The sequence below is a fragment of the Triticum dicoccoides genome, chromosome 2A, assembly GCF_002162155.2.
Source record: "Triticum dicoccoides isolate Atlit2015 ecotype Zavitan chromosome 2A, WEW_v2.0, whole genome shotgun sequence".
NCBI classification, from domain to species: domain Eukaryota; kingdom Viridiplantae; phylum Streptophyta; class Magnoliopsida; order Poales; family Poaceae; genus Triticum; species Triticum dicoccoides.
The window spans coordinates 66,448,447-66,469,588 of record NC_041382.1 but is presented as its reverse complement, the minus strand read 5'-3'; the positions used below and the strand labels follow the sequence as shown (position 1 = coordinate 66,469,588).

Here is a 21,142-nt window from a genome sequence, read left to right as displayed (position 1 = left end):
GAAAGAGCTACTCTTCGTCTTCTGGATACCCAGACCCCCACACATCTAGATAACATGGGTTTTCTCATCCATCGAATTTGCTTTCTTCACTGTTTGGGAGCGGATGGTGAAAATGTGCTTGAAAAGACCCCAGTGGGGTCGACACCCCAAGAAATTCTCGCACATGGACACGAACGTGGCAAGATATGTGATGGTGTTGGGAGAAAAATGATGGAGTTGGGCCCCGAAGAAATTCAGGAAACCCCGGAAAAAAGGGTGCGGAGCAAGCGATAAACCGCGGTCGACATGGGTGGCGAGCAGGACACACTCACCCGGTCGCGGCTGCGGCTCCCCCTCCGGCAACCGCGCAGCTTTATGGACGATCATCCCGGACTCAGCCAGCTCATCCAAATCTTCCTGCCGAATCGAGGATCGGATCCAACCGCCCTGGATCCAACCCGACGGTAGCCCCGACCGTGATGACGACTCCCGATTCGTCTTCTTGCCTTTCGCCGCCCCCGTCGCCTTCGCGCGTTCCAGCGCCGCCGTCTTTTCCTTCCCCATGGTGGCGGAGCGGTGGCGTCATGAGCGGAGGAGCCGGATGCGGTGGACAGATTAAGGGAGAAGAAGGAGAATGGACACGCACAGTGCAAGCGCCTAGGCCTCGTCACTTTTAAAGGCCCACTTTCGAGTGGCTGACGCGCGGGCTCCGGCGATCCTGTCAAATCCCTCAACAGTCGCTCGCGGGATACGTGGCGAAAAAGGTGGCGCGGAAATCGAAACGTTCCTGTTTATCCACCCCACTTACCACGGCGCGCTCCGCCCCGCGCGCTTCCCCGAAATTTTGAATCCCATAAAATCCGAGATACGCCGTAACCAATCGCGCCAAAGATTTCGCGTCAAAAACAGCACTCGACCGATGGCGTTATAAATCCAATCGGCAATTTCTGATTCGATCAAGGCGATTGAAACGAAGCCGAAGTTCCAACACTAGCCTCCGTTCAAAAATGAATAGTTGTGAAACACAAGAGCCGAAGCAAGGTCAACTTCAACCTTCTTTTCACTCGGACCTCAATCCATTCGGGGGATAATGATGATGATATAGACCTGGGATAGGGTTATAGGCCTGACCTATACGTCCTATGAAGGTCACTGTCATAGAAGCAACGAAGCTCAAGAGACCACAGAGAGAGCCCAACAAAGGTGTCGAGTGCAATCCACTCGACCGACCAGCTACTTGGAGACCCTTCCTTCCTGAAGTCACTCGACCATACAAGAATCCACTCGACTTATCGGAGACCAGGAGTCATCTAGAACAGCAGCAGACGAGCGTTCACTCTGTAGTCTTTAAGACCATTAAGGCATTTAAGGCTGGCGTTACCAGTAACGCCTCCTCTTTATGTGCATTGAACTCTTGGTAACGGACGATGGCTGAGGTCTTGATGTACTCTATATAAGCCACCCCCCTCCTCTGGCACAAGGGTTCGCATTCCCTGTAACACACACACATAATCCAATCGACCGCCTCCGGGCACCGGGACGTAGGGCTGTTACTTCGTCTGCGAAGGGCCTGAACTCGTAAAACCCATGTGTACAACTTCGCCATAACTAGGATCTTGCCTCCTCATACCTACCCTCCATTCTACTGTCAGTCTTAGATCCACGACAACAGTAACTTAGACTAGTGTCATATGCATGACACTAGTATAAGTTACTCCCCACTATGACCAGCCTCAGTGTTAGCCCGCGCCTGATAATGTGACCCTGCTACTCCTGAGTGCTGAAACTGTCCATAAAAAGTTGCTTGCAGGTGGGACTCTAGAGACGGTGGAAGCGTAAAAGTAACTTCGGCAGTGTTGCTATGCAGAGTACTCGACCAGAGCGTTCATCTTTTGAAACACTGCAAAGTTTTCTTCTTCGTTTCTTTAAACAGACCAAAATGTTATAGTAGCTGAACTCATACTCTCCTCGATGTCAATTTCCTTGAACTCCGCAGGAGGGAGTTGGTATCCATTATTTTCAGAGAACATTATCGAACCGCTGAGCATATATGAGTTTCTGGTTCTACGAACCTGGACAGACGTCCGCCACGACCGTCGTCAATATGGCGGCCGGGCACGTTTTCATCCATGCACACAACGTGATCCACCTTCGATGACGGCCGACGGCCGGAGGAAAAGCGGCCACGGGGTGGAGAGCTGCGCCGATTTCTCACTTCGGTCTTGAAAAGGATTATTGCCGTAAAAGAGGATTATTTCCGCCAGGAGGACGGAGGCTTTTGTTCTCTTCTTTTCTATGGCAAAACGGGGGCTTTTGTTCCTGACATGCAAACTTTGCAAAATCCTGTGGGTCGTTCGGCACATCGCCCTAGGCTCTTCCTAGTGGAAGACCTAAAAAATTAGCTGTTGAGTGATTGTAGTTTTCACTCGCAAAAAAAGAAGAAGAATGACTGTAGTTTAGCAAGAAGTTGGCAAAATGGGGGTGAATATATATCTTTGGAAAGCACTGAAAGCCGAACGGCCCATCAGGTTCCAATGGGTGATAGAAGGCCCAGCCCAGCAAAAAAAGATAACATTTTCTAAGTGGGTAAAAGATCTATTGCCATATCAATGTTAAAGGTTCAACGCTAGTCGATAGTCGACCACTAAAAAAGGTTTACATAGGTGTAGCATTTTTGTAGTAGTAGAACCCTAGTTGACAGTCGACCACTTAAGCCAGACGTAAAGTAATAGTCCTATGTGATTCTGCTTTTGGTTGATGCCATGACGTGTGCTATTTGATTATGGAGACATCCAGAGAGCTGGATTTGGTGTATGTAAATTGGAAGGTTCTGCTGCTCTACTTGCCGTGAGTGGCGGTTCTCGCGTCACTCACCGGTTGCCCGGTTGGTACACTGTTGCCTACGTACACTGGAGCACTCTTGTACCACAGTCCTGCCTAATCTATGGTGGAGATTGACCATCGATGACGTGGGACAAGGTTTTTACTTTTAGTTTTAGAAAAAAATTCTGCACCAACTGAAATCACTGAAATATTCATTTGAAGTCAATTAAATGTTTAAACTTTTTGGAATTATTGCTGGAAAACATTTGAATTCATGTGTAGCACTGAAATTGATGAAATAATTTGGCAAATAGGTAAATATTTCATTGACTGCTGAAATTAATGAAATTCAGTGAATTTCATCGAAGTGAAAACCATGCGTGGGAGGAAACACGTAGGCACGCGTCTATACATCTATATATATCTTGATTAAATGTATAAGGGCTGGAGCTCGAATGATCGATGCATTGTGAGGTTTTGGTCGGCATGTTTCGTTATGGGCTGGTTTGGCTAGTTTCGGTGTAACAGTGCAAAAATAAGCCAATGTGGCGTACACGGACATCGACCGGTGACAATCAATGAGGGGTGTAAAATGGGCTGATACTACTGTATTTGGTAAATCTGGCCTCTCTCAGAGGACTGATGGCTCTTGGTGCTTAGAGAGGTCGCATAAGATTAGAATGCTATTTTGCTTGAGCAATGGAATGCATATATATACTCGCACGGTACAAAAAATTCATTTGGTAAATCTTGCTTCCGAGGAGACCGATGGCCGGCTCTTGGTGCTTGGAGAGGTCAAGGCTTACACGCATGATATGTCCTGAGCAATGGCACGCATATGCTCGCCTACGGTTCACGATGCAAGGTGCTCTTGGCGTGACATGAATCACCTTTCATCGTTTCTGCACGTCTGCTTTTATCCTACTGATGCTAGGCTGCTACTGCCGAGGTCGTAGAGGAGATGGAAGCGTAAGCAACTTCAGCAGTGTTGCTTACTAGACCCAAAAGTTCTTCTGAAACAGTCTGAATTTTATTTTATTTTATGAACATACCAAAAGGCTAGAGTTTTCTGAACACCTCCTCTCCACGGTTCTGTTTTTCCTTGGACTCGGCAATCATCACCATCAACCAAGTGAGTTGGCACCCATTATTTTCATTGTGTTGACAAACACCACTCTACGGAACGACCGATGAGCATACGCATATCCGTTTCTGGATTCCTGCTACGGGCGAAACGCAGCTGTACCGATTGGAACCGACCGGTGCAACGGACCTGGACGGACGCCCGCCACGACCGTGGTCAACACGGCGGCGGTGGTCGGCCCATCAGGTTTTGATCCATGCACACAACGTGATCCACCTTGGTGACGGCCGACGACGGCGGCAGCAGGCGAAGCACGCACGAGGCTCGGAGCTGCGGCCAAGGCCATTTCTCGCTTCAGTTTTGAAACTTGAAAGGGATTTGTGCCTGGAAGATGGGGGCTTTTGTTCGTGACATCCAAACTTTGCAAGATCCTGCTGGCAGTTTGGCACATCGCCCTAGACCCCTAGTGGAAGATCTTAGACTTATGCTGCTGGTTGACTGTAGTTTAGCAAAAAAGTACGAGTAAGGATGATAGAAGGGCCAGCCCAGCATAAAGAGAGAATACTTTCCAAGGAAAAAAACAACAACATTGGTCCATTTCATCAATGATAAAGGTTGAAAGCTAGTAGAACCCTAGTCGACAGTCGACCACTAAAGGCACACGTAATGCTCCTACGTGTTTCAGCTTTTGGTTGATTTCATGACATGCGCCATTTGACTATGGAGTTTAACCGAGGACCACGTGTCCATGTCCCGTGTGGTGGATTTGATTCGAGGCATCAACAATAAAGCTAATTTTGGTGGATGTAGCGGCACCGATGGGAATGGAAGGCTGTGTCTGTCGACTGTGCAGTTCTCGCTCCGAGTGCTTGAGAGTGGCAGCAGTTGTGGCGTCGACAGCATGCATCGGCACTCACGGTTGGCACACTACTGCCTACGCTAAAGCACTCCCGTAGTACGATCCTGCATAATCTATGTGGAGATCGATCATTGGTCGTCTATATATTATATCTCTTGATTAAATAAATGTACAAGGGCTGGAGCTCGAACGATGCATGGTGAGTTTCCATCGCTATGGTTTATTAATTTGGTGAACGTTAGGCTTGGTTAGTTTTGGCTTGTTTCGGTGTAACAGTGTAATAATAAACCAATGTGGCGCAGGCGCACACTGACAGCGACGGGTGTAAAATGGGCCGATACTGTTTGGTAAATCTGGCCTCTCCCAGAGATGGCTCTTGGTGATTAGAGAGGTCGCATAAGACAAGCTAGCTACTTATGGAGCTGTCCTTCGGGAGATATTGAAACACTCTTCTAGTTTTTTTAACTTGTAACATAGGTCATGAATTTAGGAGCTCAAACTATGAAGCTCACAATCTAGCGAAACATTTTCTCTTCCTCGCGGTTGGCCGATATGTGTGGTTAGGCCAGCCAGAAGATCTTCAGTTCATCCCTGTAAACATTGTGACGGGTTAATAAAGTTTCGCGAGATTGTCTCAAAAAAAAAAAAGAGGTCGCATAAGATTGGCATGATATTTGCTTCAGCGATGGAGCGCATATACTCGCACAGTACACAAATGCGATGGTGCCCCTGGCGTGATATGAACTTAGGAAACAACTATACTGATGGCCCTTGGTGCTTAGAGAGGTCGAATAAGGTTTGCATGATATTTCTTGAGCAATGGGGCGCATATGCTCGTACAGTACACAATGTAAGGCGCTCCTGGCGTGTCATGAATCGCCTTTCATCGTCTTTGCACCTCTGCTTTTATCTTGTACTTCCTCCGTTTCTAAATACAAGTCTTTCTAAAGATTTTAATATAAACTACGTACGGATGTATATAGACATATTTTAAAGTGTGGATTCACTCATTTTGCTTCGTATGTAGTCTCTATTGAAACCTCCAAAAGATTTATATTTAGGAATGAAGGGAGTACATGCTAATTCTATGACGCGTGAGTTTTTCGGTGCTGCTACCACGAACCCTAGAGTAGATGGAAGCGTAAGAAACTTCAACTGTGTTTGTTTGTCTCCCAAAACCCTCAGCGATGCTGTTTGGCGGTGTGTTGGACCAAAAGTTCATATTTATCGAGCTTGTCGTTTCTACGATTCTGTTTTTCGTTGGTCTCGACAAGGAAACTTTCCGAGAGGATATGCTGCAGTTGAGACAGGCTGAAAGTATATCCGTTGCTGGTTTCTGTGACAGGCAAGACGTAGTTGTACTGGTTTTAACGCGATTCATCCCACGCTCGTCCCAACTGGTCGTCCGCTAGTATTTTTTGGTTTTTTGTGTTGTTGTTCTGGTACGAAAAACCAGCCAGTTTTTAATACTTATGAAAAAAATCACGAAATAAAAAAGGTCTACGGACTTTATTAAAAAGTTCTATCCATCTGAGGAAAAGTTCATCGATTTTGGAAAAAAGTTCATCATTTAAAAAATATAAATTTGAAAAAATTTAATTGTTTTGAAAAAATTTCATCAATTTCAAAAATATGATAAATTTGAAAATAAGTTCATCGATTTTGCAAAAAATAATGTTCATTGAATTTGAAAAATGTCATCAATTTAAAAACCAAACATTTCGGAAAAAATTATCAAATTTGGAAAAAGTTCATCAATTTTGAAGAATATTTTCGCGAGTTTATGTAAAGAAAAAGGAAACAAAAAAGAAAAATAAAAAAAATAAAGAGAGAAAAACAAACAGGAAACAACTTCTTTTTTCAGTGCTGCATATAAAGAAAAAAAAGGAAACTAGCACAACAGGTCCTAAACCGAAAGGTGCACCGTTCAAATCCTGTCACACTCATGTTTTTTGGGATTTAAAACAGAAAAATAGTAAGTTGGCTTGCCCATAGCGGAAGGAAGTGTGCGCCAAGTTGCAGAATGCACTATAACGGGAGAGAAACTAGTTAAAGAGCGCTCTTTCAAAAGCCTCGCAACGATCAGCGCCACTTGGCGCGCTCTCAGTCATTCGCCACGTGTTGTGCTCTGGGCGTTCCCTCTAGATTTTATTTTTTATTTTTTCGCACGCGTTTTCGGCCTTTTAAACTGTTTTTTTGGTTTTTTTTCGATGTTTTGGTTTTTCACCGGTCTTGCTTAGCTTTTCAATAAAAAATTACACAAAAAAACATGTTTTCTTTTTTTCCCTTTCGCGAGATTCGCGGTTTCGCTTCCGCGAGAGGCACGGTTTTGTTTTCGCGAGAGTCAAGGCCGTGCCTCTTGAAAATGAAAAAAACGCGTTCTCTGTTTTTTTCTTTCGCGAGTGTCACGGTTCTACTTCCGCGAGAGGCACGGGTGTGCTTTCGCGAGAGTCACGGTTGCGCCTCTCCGAAACGGAAAAAAACGCATTTTCTATTTTTTTCTTTCGCGGGAGTCACGGTTTTGCTTCCGCGAGAGGCATGGTTGTGCTTTCATGAGAGTCACGACCGTGTCTCTCGGAAAGGAAAAAAACATGTATTCCGTTTTTTTCTTTCACGAGAGTCACGGTTTTGCTTTCGTAAAGAGTCACGGTTGTGCTTTCACGAGAGTCATGGCCGTGCCTTCTTGGAAACGAAAAAAAACGTCTTTTTTTTCCTTTCGTGAGAGTCACGGTTTTGCTTCCGCGAGAGGCATGGTTATGATTTCGTGAGAGGCACAGACGTGCCTCTTTCGGAAAGGGAAAAAACCCGTGCTTCCGGTTCGGACATACGAAAAAAGGAAAAACTCTCAGGTTGCTACAAGTGGCGCGCTGCATGTGCACCACTTGTCGCAACCAGGGGAATTGAAGTGATCTTTACAACGAGTATTCCTCAATTAGTGATTTCACTATAACGGCGTCTGAAGCGCCAAATAGAAAAGGCCGCACCTGGGCTCGGAGGCTGCAGCGATTTTCCTCTTCGGTCACTTATGACAGGGATCTTTTTTTTTAGGATCACTTATGAAAGGGATCTGTAGATTACATGCATGGATGCATGACCTCAACCAAGCATGCCGGGAACAATTTTGTAAACGTGGGAAGCACTTGGACACATCATGGAGAGCATGGCAACGATTATATGGGTTGCTCTCATTAGTATGGGGAGCAATACGGTGATTATGGTTAGAGGTGTGGGAGTGTTTTTTTTGTCCCCAACATATGAAAGGAATGCGGGTGATGTTTAATCTTTTACTTTTTAAGGGGAACCACTCTCCATTTATTACATTAGGCTCATGCGGATGAAAAAGCCAAACATGGCGACTCGGAGGTAGTGATAAGGTGTGTTTAATCTGTGACTGTTTTTTTTTTTGTTGTTGCCTAAAAGCAGCATGGGCGCAAAATTTGCAAAACAAGGTCTCAAAAAAGAGGGCAGAAGGCCCAGCTCAGCAAAAAAAGAGCCGAAATAAAAAAGACATCGTCGACAGCAGGGATCGAACCTGCGCGGGCGTAGCCCAACAGATTTCAAGTCTGTCTCCTTAACCACTCGGACATATCGACTTCTTATCAGTTCGTCCTTCTTTAGGTTATATGAATGTACAAGTACTACAGATATTCCTTCCTTCACAAAGGAAGAAAACTCATCATACTCCACGGACAGCAGTAAGAAGTTTTTTTAACGAAAGATAGCAGAATACTTCTGAAGGAGTACGATTAATGTCATCCATGTCCACAGTTAATACATGATTAGAGAGGTAAGTGAGCCGATGTCTATCATGTCCGCAGGGTACATCTTACAGAGTTAACTGAACCGATATTTCCATGTTCATACTTTTTTCTTTGCGAGGATTCCATGTTCATACTTTATTGAGCACATGATATACTTACTGTTAACTGGCCCTTTGTTAACCTATATATGTACTGTATTTAGAGAATCCAACTCTAAGATTGTATATACTGACTAAAACTACATATAAGTATTTTTAAAAACTTTTTCTCAAAGGAGCAATTCTCATCCTACTCCAGGGAGCAGTAAGAAAGGTCTTTTATCAAAAGATAGCAGAATACTACTGAAGGAGTACGATCAGTGTCATCCATGTCCACAGGTACATGATTTCAGAGCTAACTGAACCAGTGTCTATCATGTGCACATGGTACATCATAAAGATACACTGAACCAATAATTTTCCATGTTCATACTTCATTGAGCACATGATATACGTACCGTTAACTAGCCCTCTGTTAACCTATATGTACAGTATTTTCCAGTCATTTTTTTAATGTGTACAGTATTTAGTGCCGCAGATCTAACTCTAAGATTGTATTTTCTCTGTCTAACCAAGGAAAAATACTCGTCCAAGTCCAGGCACAACAGAAATAAGAACAGGCTTTACCCCACTAATGGTGTTGCTGGACTTTTATGGACTATCTGGAAAAGAAGAACCAAATCTTGCTTTCAAAGTGTACTTCCTAATGACCCCACTAATGTTATCTTTTCTTTATGTTCTCTGCTGGATTCGTGGACTTTTCTACAGAGAAGAGTATTGCAAAAATGTTTTTTTTACCCTGAAACCGTAGAACAATTGTTCTATAGTAATTTTCATTAATATAGTAAGTATGTACAGGAAGGAAAAAGAAAAAGGCTGACACAAGAGCCTAACCAATACCTGTTTTTCTTGATGGATAAGTCTGTGTACTAGGGTCCTTGTGGGGCTGCAGCACATGGTCCTTGTGGCAGTTAGGAGGATAAAGTCCTTGACCATCAAGGACTGTCAGTTAGCATCTTAGACTAGCATCTTAGACTAGCATCTTAGACTGGCATCTTGGCAGCATCTTAGCATATGCCTTGGCTGGCTGGCAGCCTATAAATATGTATCCCCAACCCCTCGGATTGGCATGGCATTGTGTGAGAAATAAACCAACGAAAATTGTCCCAACTCTCCTAGTGTCATCCACAACTATCAATGCTCAGGTTGAAAGGTCTAACAAGTGGTATCAGAGCCTCGTTAACCTGCACCCTGAGCATTTCCTGTGAGCAGCCAAGTCGGTAGCAGCAGCTGCTCCGCCTGCCTCTGGTTACCTTCCTCCCTCCGGACTGTCGAGCAGCAGCTCGTCTTCATCAGCCTCCTCTTCACGCAACAGCCCCCCTGCAGCGGGCCATGTCTGCAGGTCGCTCTCAGCACACGGCTACCTCGAGCATGCGGCGCCGGCAAGAGGCCGAGCGCGCCGTGGCAGAGGAGCGTGAGCGAGGGGCTGTAGCAGCGGCTGCTGCGGCGGCAAGAGTGTCGAGGCTGGCTGCAGCGGAGCTGGCAGCAGCCAGAGCAGAGGTAGAAGCAGCCAGGGCGGAGGTAGAAGCAGCAGCAGCAGAAGCAGCCCGTGAGGCTACGGCGGATGCCAAGGCACTCCGCGGCAGCCCCGGCAGCTCCAGCAGCTCCGCGCCTGCGGACGACGGCGCCGACGCAGATCGCGCCAAAGTGGCGCAGGAGCGGACGGCGCAGTGGGCAGCCGAGCACGCCCGTGCTCCAGGTGGAGGCGCGCACCGCGACGGCGGCTGCAACGACCAGGACCGCGGCCTCTACGAGGTCCGGACTGTGGTCAGGGATGTTGGTTCCAGTGTTGGGTGGCCTACCCTCACTAAAACCAACTACGTCGAGTGGGCCGGGATCATGAAGGTCAGGCTCCAGGTGCGGCGCATGTGGGAGGCAGTCCAGGACAGCAACGTCGACCACCTAGAGGATCGACGGGCACTGGACGCCCTCATCGCCGTAGTCCCGCCCGAGATGCAGTTCTCGCTTTCCAACAAGCAGACTGCCAAGGAGGCTTAGGACGCCATCGCCGCAGCACGCATCGGCAGCGACCGTGCTCGCAAGTCCACCCTGCAGACACTTCGTAAGGAGTGGGAGAACCTGGGCTTCAAGCCAGGTGAGGACGTTGATGACTTTGCTCTCCGTCTCAACACTCTGCTGCAGAAGATGGTGAAGTTTGGCGATGCCACCTACACCGAGGAGAGAGCTGTCGAGAAGCTTTTTCGGTGCATTCCCGAGAAGTACAAGCAGATGGCTCGCTCGATCGAGTCGTTGCTGGACCTCTCCACGATGACGATCGAGGAGGCGATAGGTCGACTCAAGGTCGTCGACACCGACGAGCCACAGCCCCCCTCGGGGCCCGTCACCACCGGCGGGAAGTTGCTCCTAACTCGGGAGCAGTGGGATCCCAGCCTTGGTGACAGGAAGAAGGGGGAGCCTTCCTCCTCGACGGGCGGCCGCAAGCGTGGCAAGCAGCGTAAGGCGCGAAGAGGCCCCCCGGGCAGGGCACAAGGACGTGCCGAAGGTGACGCCCGCGGAGGCGCCAAGGACGGCGCCGCTGGCAAGCCCAGGCCGGCACAAGACAACAGTTGCCACAACTGTGGCCGGTTTGGCCATTGGGCCAATGAGTGTCGGCAACCACGACAAGGCCAGGCTCACGTCGCACAAGCGAAGGAGGAGGAGACGGCTCTGTTCATGGCGCATGCAAGCATTGAGCTACCCTCGGCGACTCCAGTCGCAAAGGCTTTCATCCACCTCGATGAGCCAAAAGCACACGCTCTTCTCGGCGATGGCTCCGGGAAGGACAAGGCTATGGGGTGGTGCCTCGACACCGGCGCCACCCACCACATGACCGGTCGAAGGGAATTCTTCGCCGAGCTCGACTCCGATGCGCGAGGCTCCGTCAAGTTCGGGGATGCCTCCGCTGTGGAGATAAAGGGCGTCGGCTCCGTCATCTTCACCACCAAGATGGGAGAGCACCGGCTGCTCACCGGTGTCTACTACATCCCCGCGCTAAGGAATTCCATCATCAGCTTGGGACAGCTGGATGAGAACGGCTCACGCGTGCTGATTGAGCATGGGGTCCTACGCATCTGGGATCGCCAGCGTTGCCTTCTCGCCAAGGTGCCCAGAGGTGAAAATCGACTCTACGTCCTTGATGTGCAGGTGGCACAACCGGTCTGTCTCGCTGTCCGTCGAGACGACGAGGCGTGGCAGTGGCATGAGCGCTTTGGGCACCTTCACTTTGAGGCCCTGAAGCGTCTAAGTGCCAAGGAGATGGTGCGAGGCCTGCCATGCCTCGACCATGTGGAGCAGTTCTGCGACATCTGCGTACTGACAAAGCAGAGACGACTCCCCTTTCCCCAACAGGCGAGTTTTCGGGCTAAGGAGAAGCTGGAGCTCGTGCACGGAGACCTGTGCGGCCCGGTGACGCCAGCCACACCAGGAGGTCGACGCTACTTCCTGCTGCTCGTCGACGATCTCTCCCGCTACATGTGGGTGATGATCCTCGGCAGTAAGGGAGAAGCGGCGGACGCCATCAGGCGCGGGCAGGTTGGTGTGGAGGCGGAGAGCGGCCGCAAATTGCGCGTGTTGCGCACTGACAACGGCGGCGAGTTCACGGCGGCCGAATTCGCGTCGTACTGCGCCGATGAGGGCATCCAGCGCCACTACTCCGCGCCGTACAGCCCACAGCAAAACGGCGTCGTCGAGCGGCGCAACCAGACGGTTGTGGGGATGGCTTGGGCTCTCCTCAAGCAGAGAGGGATGCCGGCTGTCTTCTGGGGAGAGGCCGTGCTAACGGCCGTCTACATCCTCAACCGCTCTCCTACTAAGGCACTCGACGGCAGAACTCCGTACGAGGCCTGGCATGGGCGGAAGCCGGCGGTCTCTCATTTGCGGGTCTTTGGCTGCCTTGCGTTCGCCAAGGAGCTCAGCCACATCGGCAAGCTCGACGACAGGAGCACTCCGGGAGTCTTCATCGGCTACGCGGAGGGCTCAAAGGCCTACCGCATCCTCGACCCAAAGACACAACGTGTGCGCACAGCGCGAGACGTCGTGTTCAACGAAGGGCGAGGGTGGCAATGGGACAAGACGGTGGACGACGGCTCGACGCCGACGTATGACGACTTCATTGTCGAGTACGCTCACTTCAAGGAAGCTGGGGGAGCAAGCAGCTCCTCTTCACCGGGCACGTCTACCCCGGCCCCCAAAACTACATCGACTCCGGCGCCTGCTACACCGATGACACCACAACCGGCGACGCCGCATACTCCAGCCCCGGCGGTCGCCACTCCGGGATCGTCTTCATCAGCACCAGCTCACGCAGAGCACAACCCGATGAAGCTCGCTTCCCCGCTCACTCACGACGAGGAGAGGGTCGACGCATGGTATGGAGGCGAACAGCTGCGGTATCGCACGATGGATGATCTACTCGGCGACCAGCCGGTGCCGGGACTGATGCCACGTGACCTGGAGGCGCAGCTACAACTCGTGTGTGAAGACGGCGAACCACGGTCCTTTGCAGAGGCCGAGAGAGACGCGGCATGGCGCGCCGCGATGCAGTTGGAGATGGATGCGGTCGAGCAAAACCGCACCTGGGAGCTCGCTGATCTCCCTCGAGGTCACCGCGCAATCACCCTTAAGTGGGTGTTCAAGCTGAAGAGGGATGGAGCCGGCGCCATCATCAAGCACAAGGCTCGCTTGGTGGCCCGAGGCTTCTTGCAACAGGAAGGAGTCGACTTCGACGACGCTTTCGCTCCCGTGGCACGGATGGAGTCCGTGCGACTTCTCCTTGCGCTGGCGGCCCAGGAGGGCTGGCGTGTCCACCACATGGACGTTAAGTCGGCATTCCTCAACGGCGACTTGAAGGAGGAAGTCTACGTGCATCAGCCACCTGGGTTTACGATTCCCAGCCAGGAGGGCAAGGTGCTCCGCCTGCGCAAGGCTCTCTATGGCCTGCGGCAGGCGCCCAGGGCGTGGAACGCCAAGCTGGACTCCACGCTGAAGAAGATGGGTTTCGAGCAGAGCCCGCATGAGGCTGCCGTCTACCGACGGGGGAGTGGAGGAAATGCCCTACTGGTAGGCGTCTACGTTGACGACATGGTGATCACCGGCACCAAAGGTGCAGAGGTGGCGGCGTTCAAGGAAGACATGAAGGCCACGTTCCAGATGAGTGACCTGGGGCTCCTCTCCTTCTATCTAGGGATTGAGGTGCACCAGGACCACTCCGGGATCGCGCTTCGACAGTCCGCCTACGCCAAGCGCATCGTTGAGCTAGCTGGGCTCACCGACTGCCATCCAGCTCTCACTCCGATGGAGGAGAGGCTGAAACTGAGCCGCGACAGCACGACGGAGGAAGTGGATGCTACGCAGTACCGACGCCTTGTGGGGAGCCTTCGCTACCTCACTCACACACGGCCGGACTTGGCATTCTCCGTCGGCTATGTCAGTCGGTTCATGGAGCGACCAACGTCGGAACACCAGCAGGCAGTGAAGAGGATCGTCCGCTACATAGCAGGGACCCTCGACCACGGCCTCCACTACCCTAGGTGTCCTGGGGCGGCACACTTCGTCGGGTACAGCGACAGCGACCACGCCGGCGACATCGACACCAGCAAGAGCACGAGCGGGATCCTCCTCTTCCTCGGCAAGTGTCTAGTGAGCTGGCAATCAGTCAAGCAGCAGGTGGTGGCCCTGTCCAGCTGTGAGGCTGAGTACATAGCGGCCTCCACCGCCTGTACTCAGGCGCTCTGGCTTGCTCGACTACTTGGTGATCTTCTCGTTCAAGACACCAGAACGGTGCAGCTCCTGGTGGACAGCAAGTCCACCCTGGCCCTGGCAAAGAACCCCGTGTTCCACGAACGGAGCAAGCACATCCGACTGAGGTATCACTTCATCCGCAGCTGTGTGGAAGAAGGGAGCATCAAGGCGAGCTACATCAACACCAAGGATCAGCTCGCAGACCTGCTCACCAAGCCCCTTGGGAGGGTCAAGTTCCTCGAACTTTGCTCCAGGATTGGGATGATTCAACTCTCCCACAAGACGACGTACAAGACTTAGGGGGAGAATGATGGATAAGTCTGTGTACTAGGGTCCTTGTGGGGCTGCAGCACATGGTCCTTGTGGCAGTTAGGAGGATAAAGTCCTTGACCATCAAGGACTGTCAGTTAGCATCTTAGACTAGCATCTTAGACTAGCATCTTAGACTGGCATCTTGGCAGCATCTTAGCATATGCCTTGGCTGGCTAGCAGCCTATAAATATGTATCCCCAACCCCTCGGGTTGGCATGGCATTGTGTGAGAAATAAACCAACAAAAATTGTCCCAACTCTCCTAGTGTCATCCACAACTATCAATGCTCAGGTTGAAAGGTCTAACATTTCTAACGTGTAGAAAAACATCAACTCAGAAGAACTAGATTGGAGAGCAAAGTTAATCCATTGCTGTAGACAGGCAATGTTTTTTCTTTTGGTTCTATGCTTGACAAGCATCAGGTCATGCTATAATCCCTGCTTCAAAGATTCTTGTCCTGGAGTCTCATTCTTGAAGATCTTTCCATTTCTCTGCATCCAAATATTACGGCATCCCATAATGACAATATCCATGGCAATTTGATTGGGGAAAGCTTGCAACAGGAAGATTATTTCATCAAATGCTGAAGTTCCTCTGTGCCTATTTGGGGCAATGAGATCCCAACATGTATGAGCAAACCGGCAATCCCAAAGTAGGCGGAGAACTGTTTCTTCGGCATGATCTTGAGTTTCTTGACAGAGAGCACACTCATAAGTTTGAAGCAAGAAGTTTTTCCATTTGAGTGCTGATTCTATCATGTAAAAGAAGCCAGAAGAAAATTTTATGCCTGGTTCTACACTTCTACTAGCAGCTTGTGCATTTTATTAACAGAAAACTGGTCTGTCTTCCACACATATGTTCATTTATCTGCCGAGTTTCCAATTTGCTGCATTGCTGGGATTAGTTCATTGAGTTGCTGAAAGGCAATAGCAGAGAGGGATTGCAAAAAATGTTGCTGGTGGTGTCTAGAAAACTTGCTCAAGTGACCAGTGAAATCTTCCCTTTTTTTGCGTGAAATCTTTAAGAGAGGGCATGGCTGGGGGTCTACGGTCAGAAGGATGTGTGCCGACCAGTGAACGATTTTGGGGCTTTGTTACTTGTAAATACACTTCTCATGCTCCTGTAGTGTATTATGCTCCTGTAGTGTATTATGCTCCTGTAGCATGTAGTTTCCTTTCATTCTAGTTTAGCACCCCTGATGTAGATCTTGGAGGTGTATGGCTGTTATTGCTTCTTCTTGTAAAGATACTCTATTTCTCATCTGAAAATGGGGGCTTGGAGGCTCGTTTGATCTAAAAAGAAAGAGTGAATTCCGGTTTTTACCCCCTATTTTGACATTTTTGACACTAATTACCCCATTTAGCAAGATTTCATCCATTTTACCCCATTTAGCAAAAATGTTGCCACAGTTTACCCCGTTTAATTTTTTTGAGCATTCTGACTGGTGGGTCACAATTGTCGGGTCCAGCTGGCATGCCACGTCAGTGGTTTTTCCTGGCTATTTTTCTCACTGCTGAACTGGGCAGCGCCGCTTCTTCTGACCGGCTCAGCCGATGGAGGTCGCTCGCGGCACGTCCAACGTCCAAGTCGGCCGCGCGCCACGCTCGCCTCCCATGGCTTCTCGTTTGTGTTGCTCTCCCCCAATTAACATTCAAACTGATTTTCTTATAAGCATCAAGTTCCTCTAGCATGTTCACCATGCCTGCATCATCTGTTAACTCAATCATGGAGTTCCCGTTGGCCCCCTTCTTCTGATAATTAGCGTTGTCCCAAGGGTTGGAACCCAATTCCTTCATCTTCTCCTTTATATCAAAATAAATAATGAAATACCTCTCAATCATCTCTGGCTCTGGATTCTTGTATCCACGGACATGTAAAATATGCCTAACACTCTACATCTCCGTTGCCATCCGCTTTGTGCAAGAAAAAGAAAAATGAATTATTGGCTGCAATCGTAATATACTCTAATACGGTGAGCGAACACGTTTCAGCATGCATCATAAGATACAAAGATCCAAACTTCCTTTACAGCTAGCAAGTAACAACACATACTCTTCAGTCAACATATTTGCTACCTAGATATTTAGATATGTAGGTGCATCAGAGTTAGTAAAGTAGTATATTTACACCACTTTAATCTAATCTACAGAACCATCCATACTTAAGGCCATATATGATAACTGAAGAAAAACATACATGATTTTAGATTATATTGGTAACAATTTCTCCTATAATTTATTCAATGGTAATATGACATGCTGATCAAGTACAATCGTCCCATCAGAATACTTCAAACCGGAAATGAGTTTAGTAGGGAGAAAAATAGACAGAAAAAACCCATTGACGTGGCATGCCAGCTAGACCTGACAAATTGTGACCCGTAGGTCAGAACGCACGCAAAATTTAAAAGAGGGTAAATTGTGGCAACACTTGTGCTAAATGGGGTAAAACGGATGAAATCCCGCTAAATGGGGTAATTAGTGTCAAAAAAGTCAAAATAGGGGGTAAAAACCGGAATTCACTCAAAAAGAAAAGAACAGGCTTACCCAAACAGATCCGAGTACTACAAATCAATGTCTTACATGACCACAGGGTACATGATACAGAGCTAACAACTCAACTGAAATCTTCCATGTTCATAGAGCACATGATACTAGTCTAAATCTAACCACTAACATCACTCAGGAGATGCTAAACTGATGAACTGGTACATGGAGCTACGGAAATATCAGAACCTCATTAACCTAGAAACATATACTCCTAGGAACATTATACAGGAACACAAGACATGGAAAGAGGGTGTCAAAACACTCAGTAACTAGCTAGTGTTCTGGCAGAGTTAACATCAGTTCTCATCTGACCCTCTCTTTTTCTTGCTCTTGGCCTGCTTTGCCAAGAAAACTGAAAGTCCAGTGAAGGCAAACTTCTTCCTCTTTCCGGAGAATTTCTTGTTAGCACTTGTATCACTGCTATAAGTCAAGATTGCCTGCCTCCTGTTCAGGATCTGGCCAAGGGAGACACTAGAAGTTTCACTCGTACTCGTGTCATCCGACACGCTCTTGTCGTACCCATCAGGCCCCATTAGCTTCATACTCAGTATCTGCCCGATCGACAGTGTCGGCTTCATGGAGTTGTCTGAAACATCGACGATGTCCATGCAGTGAGAATCATCTCTGTGACGATGTGCTGCAGTTTTGAACTTGGGGGAGCCACGGAATGAGCGCCTCTTGTGTCCGGTCTCGGACCGGCATCGGCGAAGGGTCTCTTCCACCGCAAACTTTCTTCGGTTGGCAGTCTCTACCCTCTTCAGGGCCTCTTGCAGTGCCTTCTTACACTCCTCAACCTCCATTTTGGCTTCCTCTAGCCTTGTGAGTGACTCTGACTTTGATTGGTTGGCTTCGTCTACATGAACCATGGCAGCTGCAATCTTGTTCCTTGAGCTTTCATCGACCTCTCGAGCCTTCGAAGCAAGCTCGGAGTACTCTTCCACTGAAAGGATCACTCCATCTGTGCCCTGGAGGTCTTCAGCTGAGGCTTCACTGCAGAGTAGGGCCTTGATCTCAGCTAGTGCAAGAGCTTCGGCTGCCCTTGCTGCTTCTTCCATCTTCTTGGCAGCAAGACATCTCACTTCAGCAGTGCCGATGGTAGCCTTGGTCTGCTCAATCTCGGCAGCTAACATCATGGCTTCAGACTTCGACGCATTTGCTGCATTCCTGAGCTGCTCTATCTCTGAAGTCATCCTCTTGATCTCGAAGAAGATGTCCGAGGGATCCTCGCGCCTTCTCTGCAGATCCTTCAGCGTCTGCAGCTTCTTCGTGGTCTGATCCAGCTCCTCCTTTAGAGAAGAAACCAAGGTGGCATCCGAGGACACCTTCGCCCGGCTCCTCTCCACCAAGACTTTCTCCGTCGCTATGTCATGACGCAGCGACTCGATGGAGGCTCTGATGGCAGCGAGATCACCCGTGGTTCTGTTCAGGTTCGACTTTGCCTGCTCGAGCTCCATCAGAACCAAGTTAGGATGCTGCTGCTGCTGCTCTTGTTCGTCTAGACCGGCACACATGTCCACATCAGCTCCAGAATTTGCATTTTCCTCAGGCTGCTGCTTCACTTCAGGCTCTGTTATCTGCACTTCTTCTGCAGCTTCAGCGTTTCCTTCGGGCTGCTTCACTTCAGGTTCTGCTGTGGACACTTGAGTGAGAGAGCAGTTGCTCTCTGGATGCTGCTGCTTCTCTTCTTCAGCTTGCAATGCATCTTCAGCTGTTTTCTTCTGAATCTTGAGCTTCAAATCTGCGATGATCCTCTTGGCGGACTCGAGCTGCTTGAGCACATCGAGCGTCTCCCTCTCCTTGGCGCCGAGCTCCTTCTCTATCTGCGCGGTCTGCTCCGCCAGATTGGCGCATTGCTCGTCTTCAGTCCCCACGCACACAGTCTGGTTCTGCTTCTGCAGGCGGAAAATGCAGCAAGAACAAAATTAATCGAGAGAACGAAGAGAAACATCAGTGTTGGCGGATTTTACTAGCCGCATTTTGCCGCCGAATCAGGGACAAGAACCGCTCCGCTCTGCTCCTAATTGAATGACGAACTATGTGACCCAAAGTACAGGGATACGGTCGTGTAGTACTGTGCAAGAACAAAAACTAGTCTGCAGAACAGGATATGGCTCGGTTCCTTTCCTCCGCCAAGAATGTAAATCGGGCCATGGTGAGCCGCGGCGAGAAGGTTGGAATCGGGGAGGAGGAGGTCGGACTGACCTTGTGGTGCGCGAAGATGCGGTTGACGAGGTGGGAGCTCCAGGCGGCGCTGCCGCCGAAGCGGTCGACGGCCTCCCGCACGGACTCGAACGGCGCCGAGGTGTCGATCTCCGCCCTGCCGCCGCCGACGGCGCACGCGCCGGGGGCGGCAGGGGCCAGGTCCTCGCCGTTCATCGGGATGCGCACCGGGAGCAGGGGCGGCCGGGCCTCCTCTTCCATTCCTTTCTCCTCTCTCGGGTCCTGCGCTGGCTGGGTCAGGGTTCTTGGGTTTGGGCGAGGAGCGAGGGAGAGAGCGGTGGGTGGGCTGCAAGCGGACAACGGGGGAGTGCGGCTCGCTTCGCTCGGGTTGGGTTTAATAGTGGTCGTTGACCGGCTGCTGCTGAGGTAGCCGTTGGGCCGAGACTGAGACTGCTGCACGCTTGTCGCTAATCGCGCCAGCAGATGGCCCAGTGGCGGTGTACATTAAGCAGCATGATGACACGGAAAACAGTGCGGCCGAGGCAGTTGTTCGTCGCGGCCGGACCCGCGGGTGGCTCTTTCTTTCTTTCTTTAATCTTCGTGTTGGCAGAGGCCGTTGCGCACTGCGTGACAACTCCCTCGGCGGTGCACGAGCGTCCTGCCAAGCCATGCCTTGCATTATTACCGCGGCGTCAGCCTTGCGGTGCCGTGCCGACCGTCGTCGGCGGGCATCACGAGGTGGCAGTGAATCGAGCCGTTGCTTTCGATACATCATCTCTTGTCACAGTCCCTCGTACCACTATACTCCTCGCTCTTCTCCCTTCCACACGATGACAGCTGACAACAGTGACATGGGCATGGCTGCGTACCTTAAGGTCGCGTTTGGCTACCTGCATCGTTTTTTCATACTTGTTCCAGTTAGGCCTGGCTAAGCAAATGCAGGCCAAAAATTAACATCTGCATTTAGTATGGTTGCCTGCATGTCCTTTCCCTGCATCGTAACGAAGCCTCCACACACCGCGTTTGGTTGCTCGCGTTGTATGTCGTCAGATGAGTGCACGTTGTTTGGTTGCTTGCACGGAATATGATTAAGACTAGAGCGCCTCGGCGACAACGGTAGACGGTGGTTGCGGCGCCGCGTTCGACAGGACGAGCATGGAGTCGCGGGCAAGCGACCTCATCGGCTGTGTAGTGAACTATTTGCTAGCGCCATCGCCGTAGAGAAAGTTCATGCGGAGTAACGAATAGAAGGGCGTTGAGGCAGAGGGCGATGAAGAAAAAAATGCAGTGTACCCGCCATGGCGGTGTCAGTTTAGTAGGACGGGGAGGAGGAGGCCGAAAAGAACGATGATGATGACGGGGCCAGTGTAGTAGGACACGGAGAAAGAGGCCGAGAAGAACGACGATGAGACGACACCATTGTAGTAGGACGCGAGCAAGAAGGTCGAGAGGAACGACGTCGGTGATGGCTTCAGTGTAGCAGAACGTGGGACACGACACAGACAGGAACGACGACCAAGCGAGTGTAGTAGGACGTGGGAGAGGAGGTTGAGAGGAACGACACTGACGGTGGCGACGACACCATACTGATGGTTGAGAGGAACAACACGCATGAGGGAACGACGATGGCAACGACACCATTTTAGTAGGACGCGAGCAAGGAAGCGAGAGGAACCACGCCGGTGATGGCTTCAATATGTAGCAGGACATGGGAGAGGAGGCCGAGAGGACGCAGTGGCGCTAGTGTAACAGCATATAGAAGAGGAGGCCGAGAGGAG

At 50.0% G+C, this 21,142-nt stretch overlaps 1 protein-coding gene and 1 non-coding gene across 2 annotated transcripts; both read right to left on the bottom strand.

Annotated features, from left to right (window-relative positions):
• Positions 1–8,256: 8,256 nt before the first annotated feature.
• Positions 8,257–8,338, bottom strand: TRNAS-UGA. Its single transcript has one exon. It is a non-coding gene; the product is annotated as a tRNA-Ser (tRNA).
• Positions 8,339–17,181: 8,843 nt separating this feature from the next.
• On the bottom strand, positions 17,182–19,726 carry LOC119353286 (WEB family protein At2g38370-like). Its single transcript, XM_037619888.1, has 2 exons — positions 19,407–19,726; positions 17,182–19,096 (listed from the first exon to the last, which is right to left on the bottom strand). The coding sequence occupies exons 1-2, from the start codon at positions 19,623–19,625 to the stop codon at positions 17,501–17,503; spliced, it is 1,815 nt and encodes a 604-aa protein (XP_037475785.1). The 5' UTR covers positions 19,626–19,726; the 3' UTR covers positions 17,182–17,500.
• Between the last annotated feature and the right edge of the window lie 1,416 nt (positions 19,727–21,142).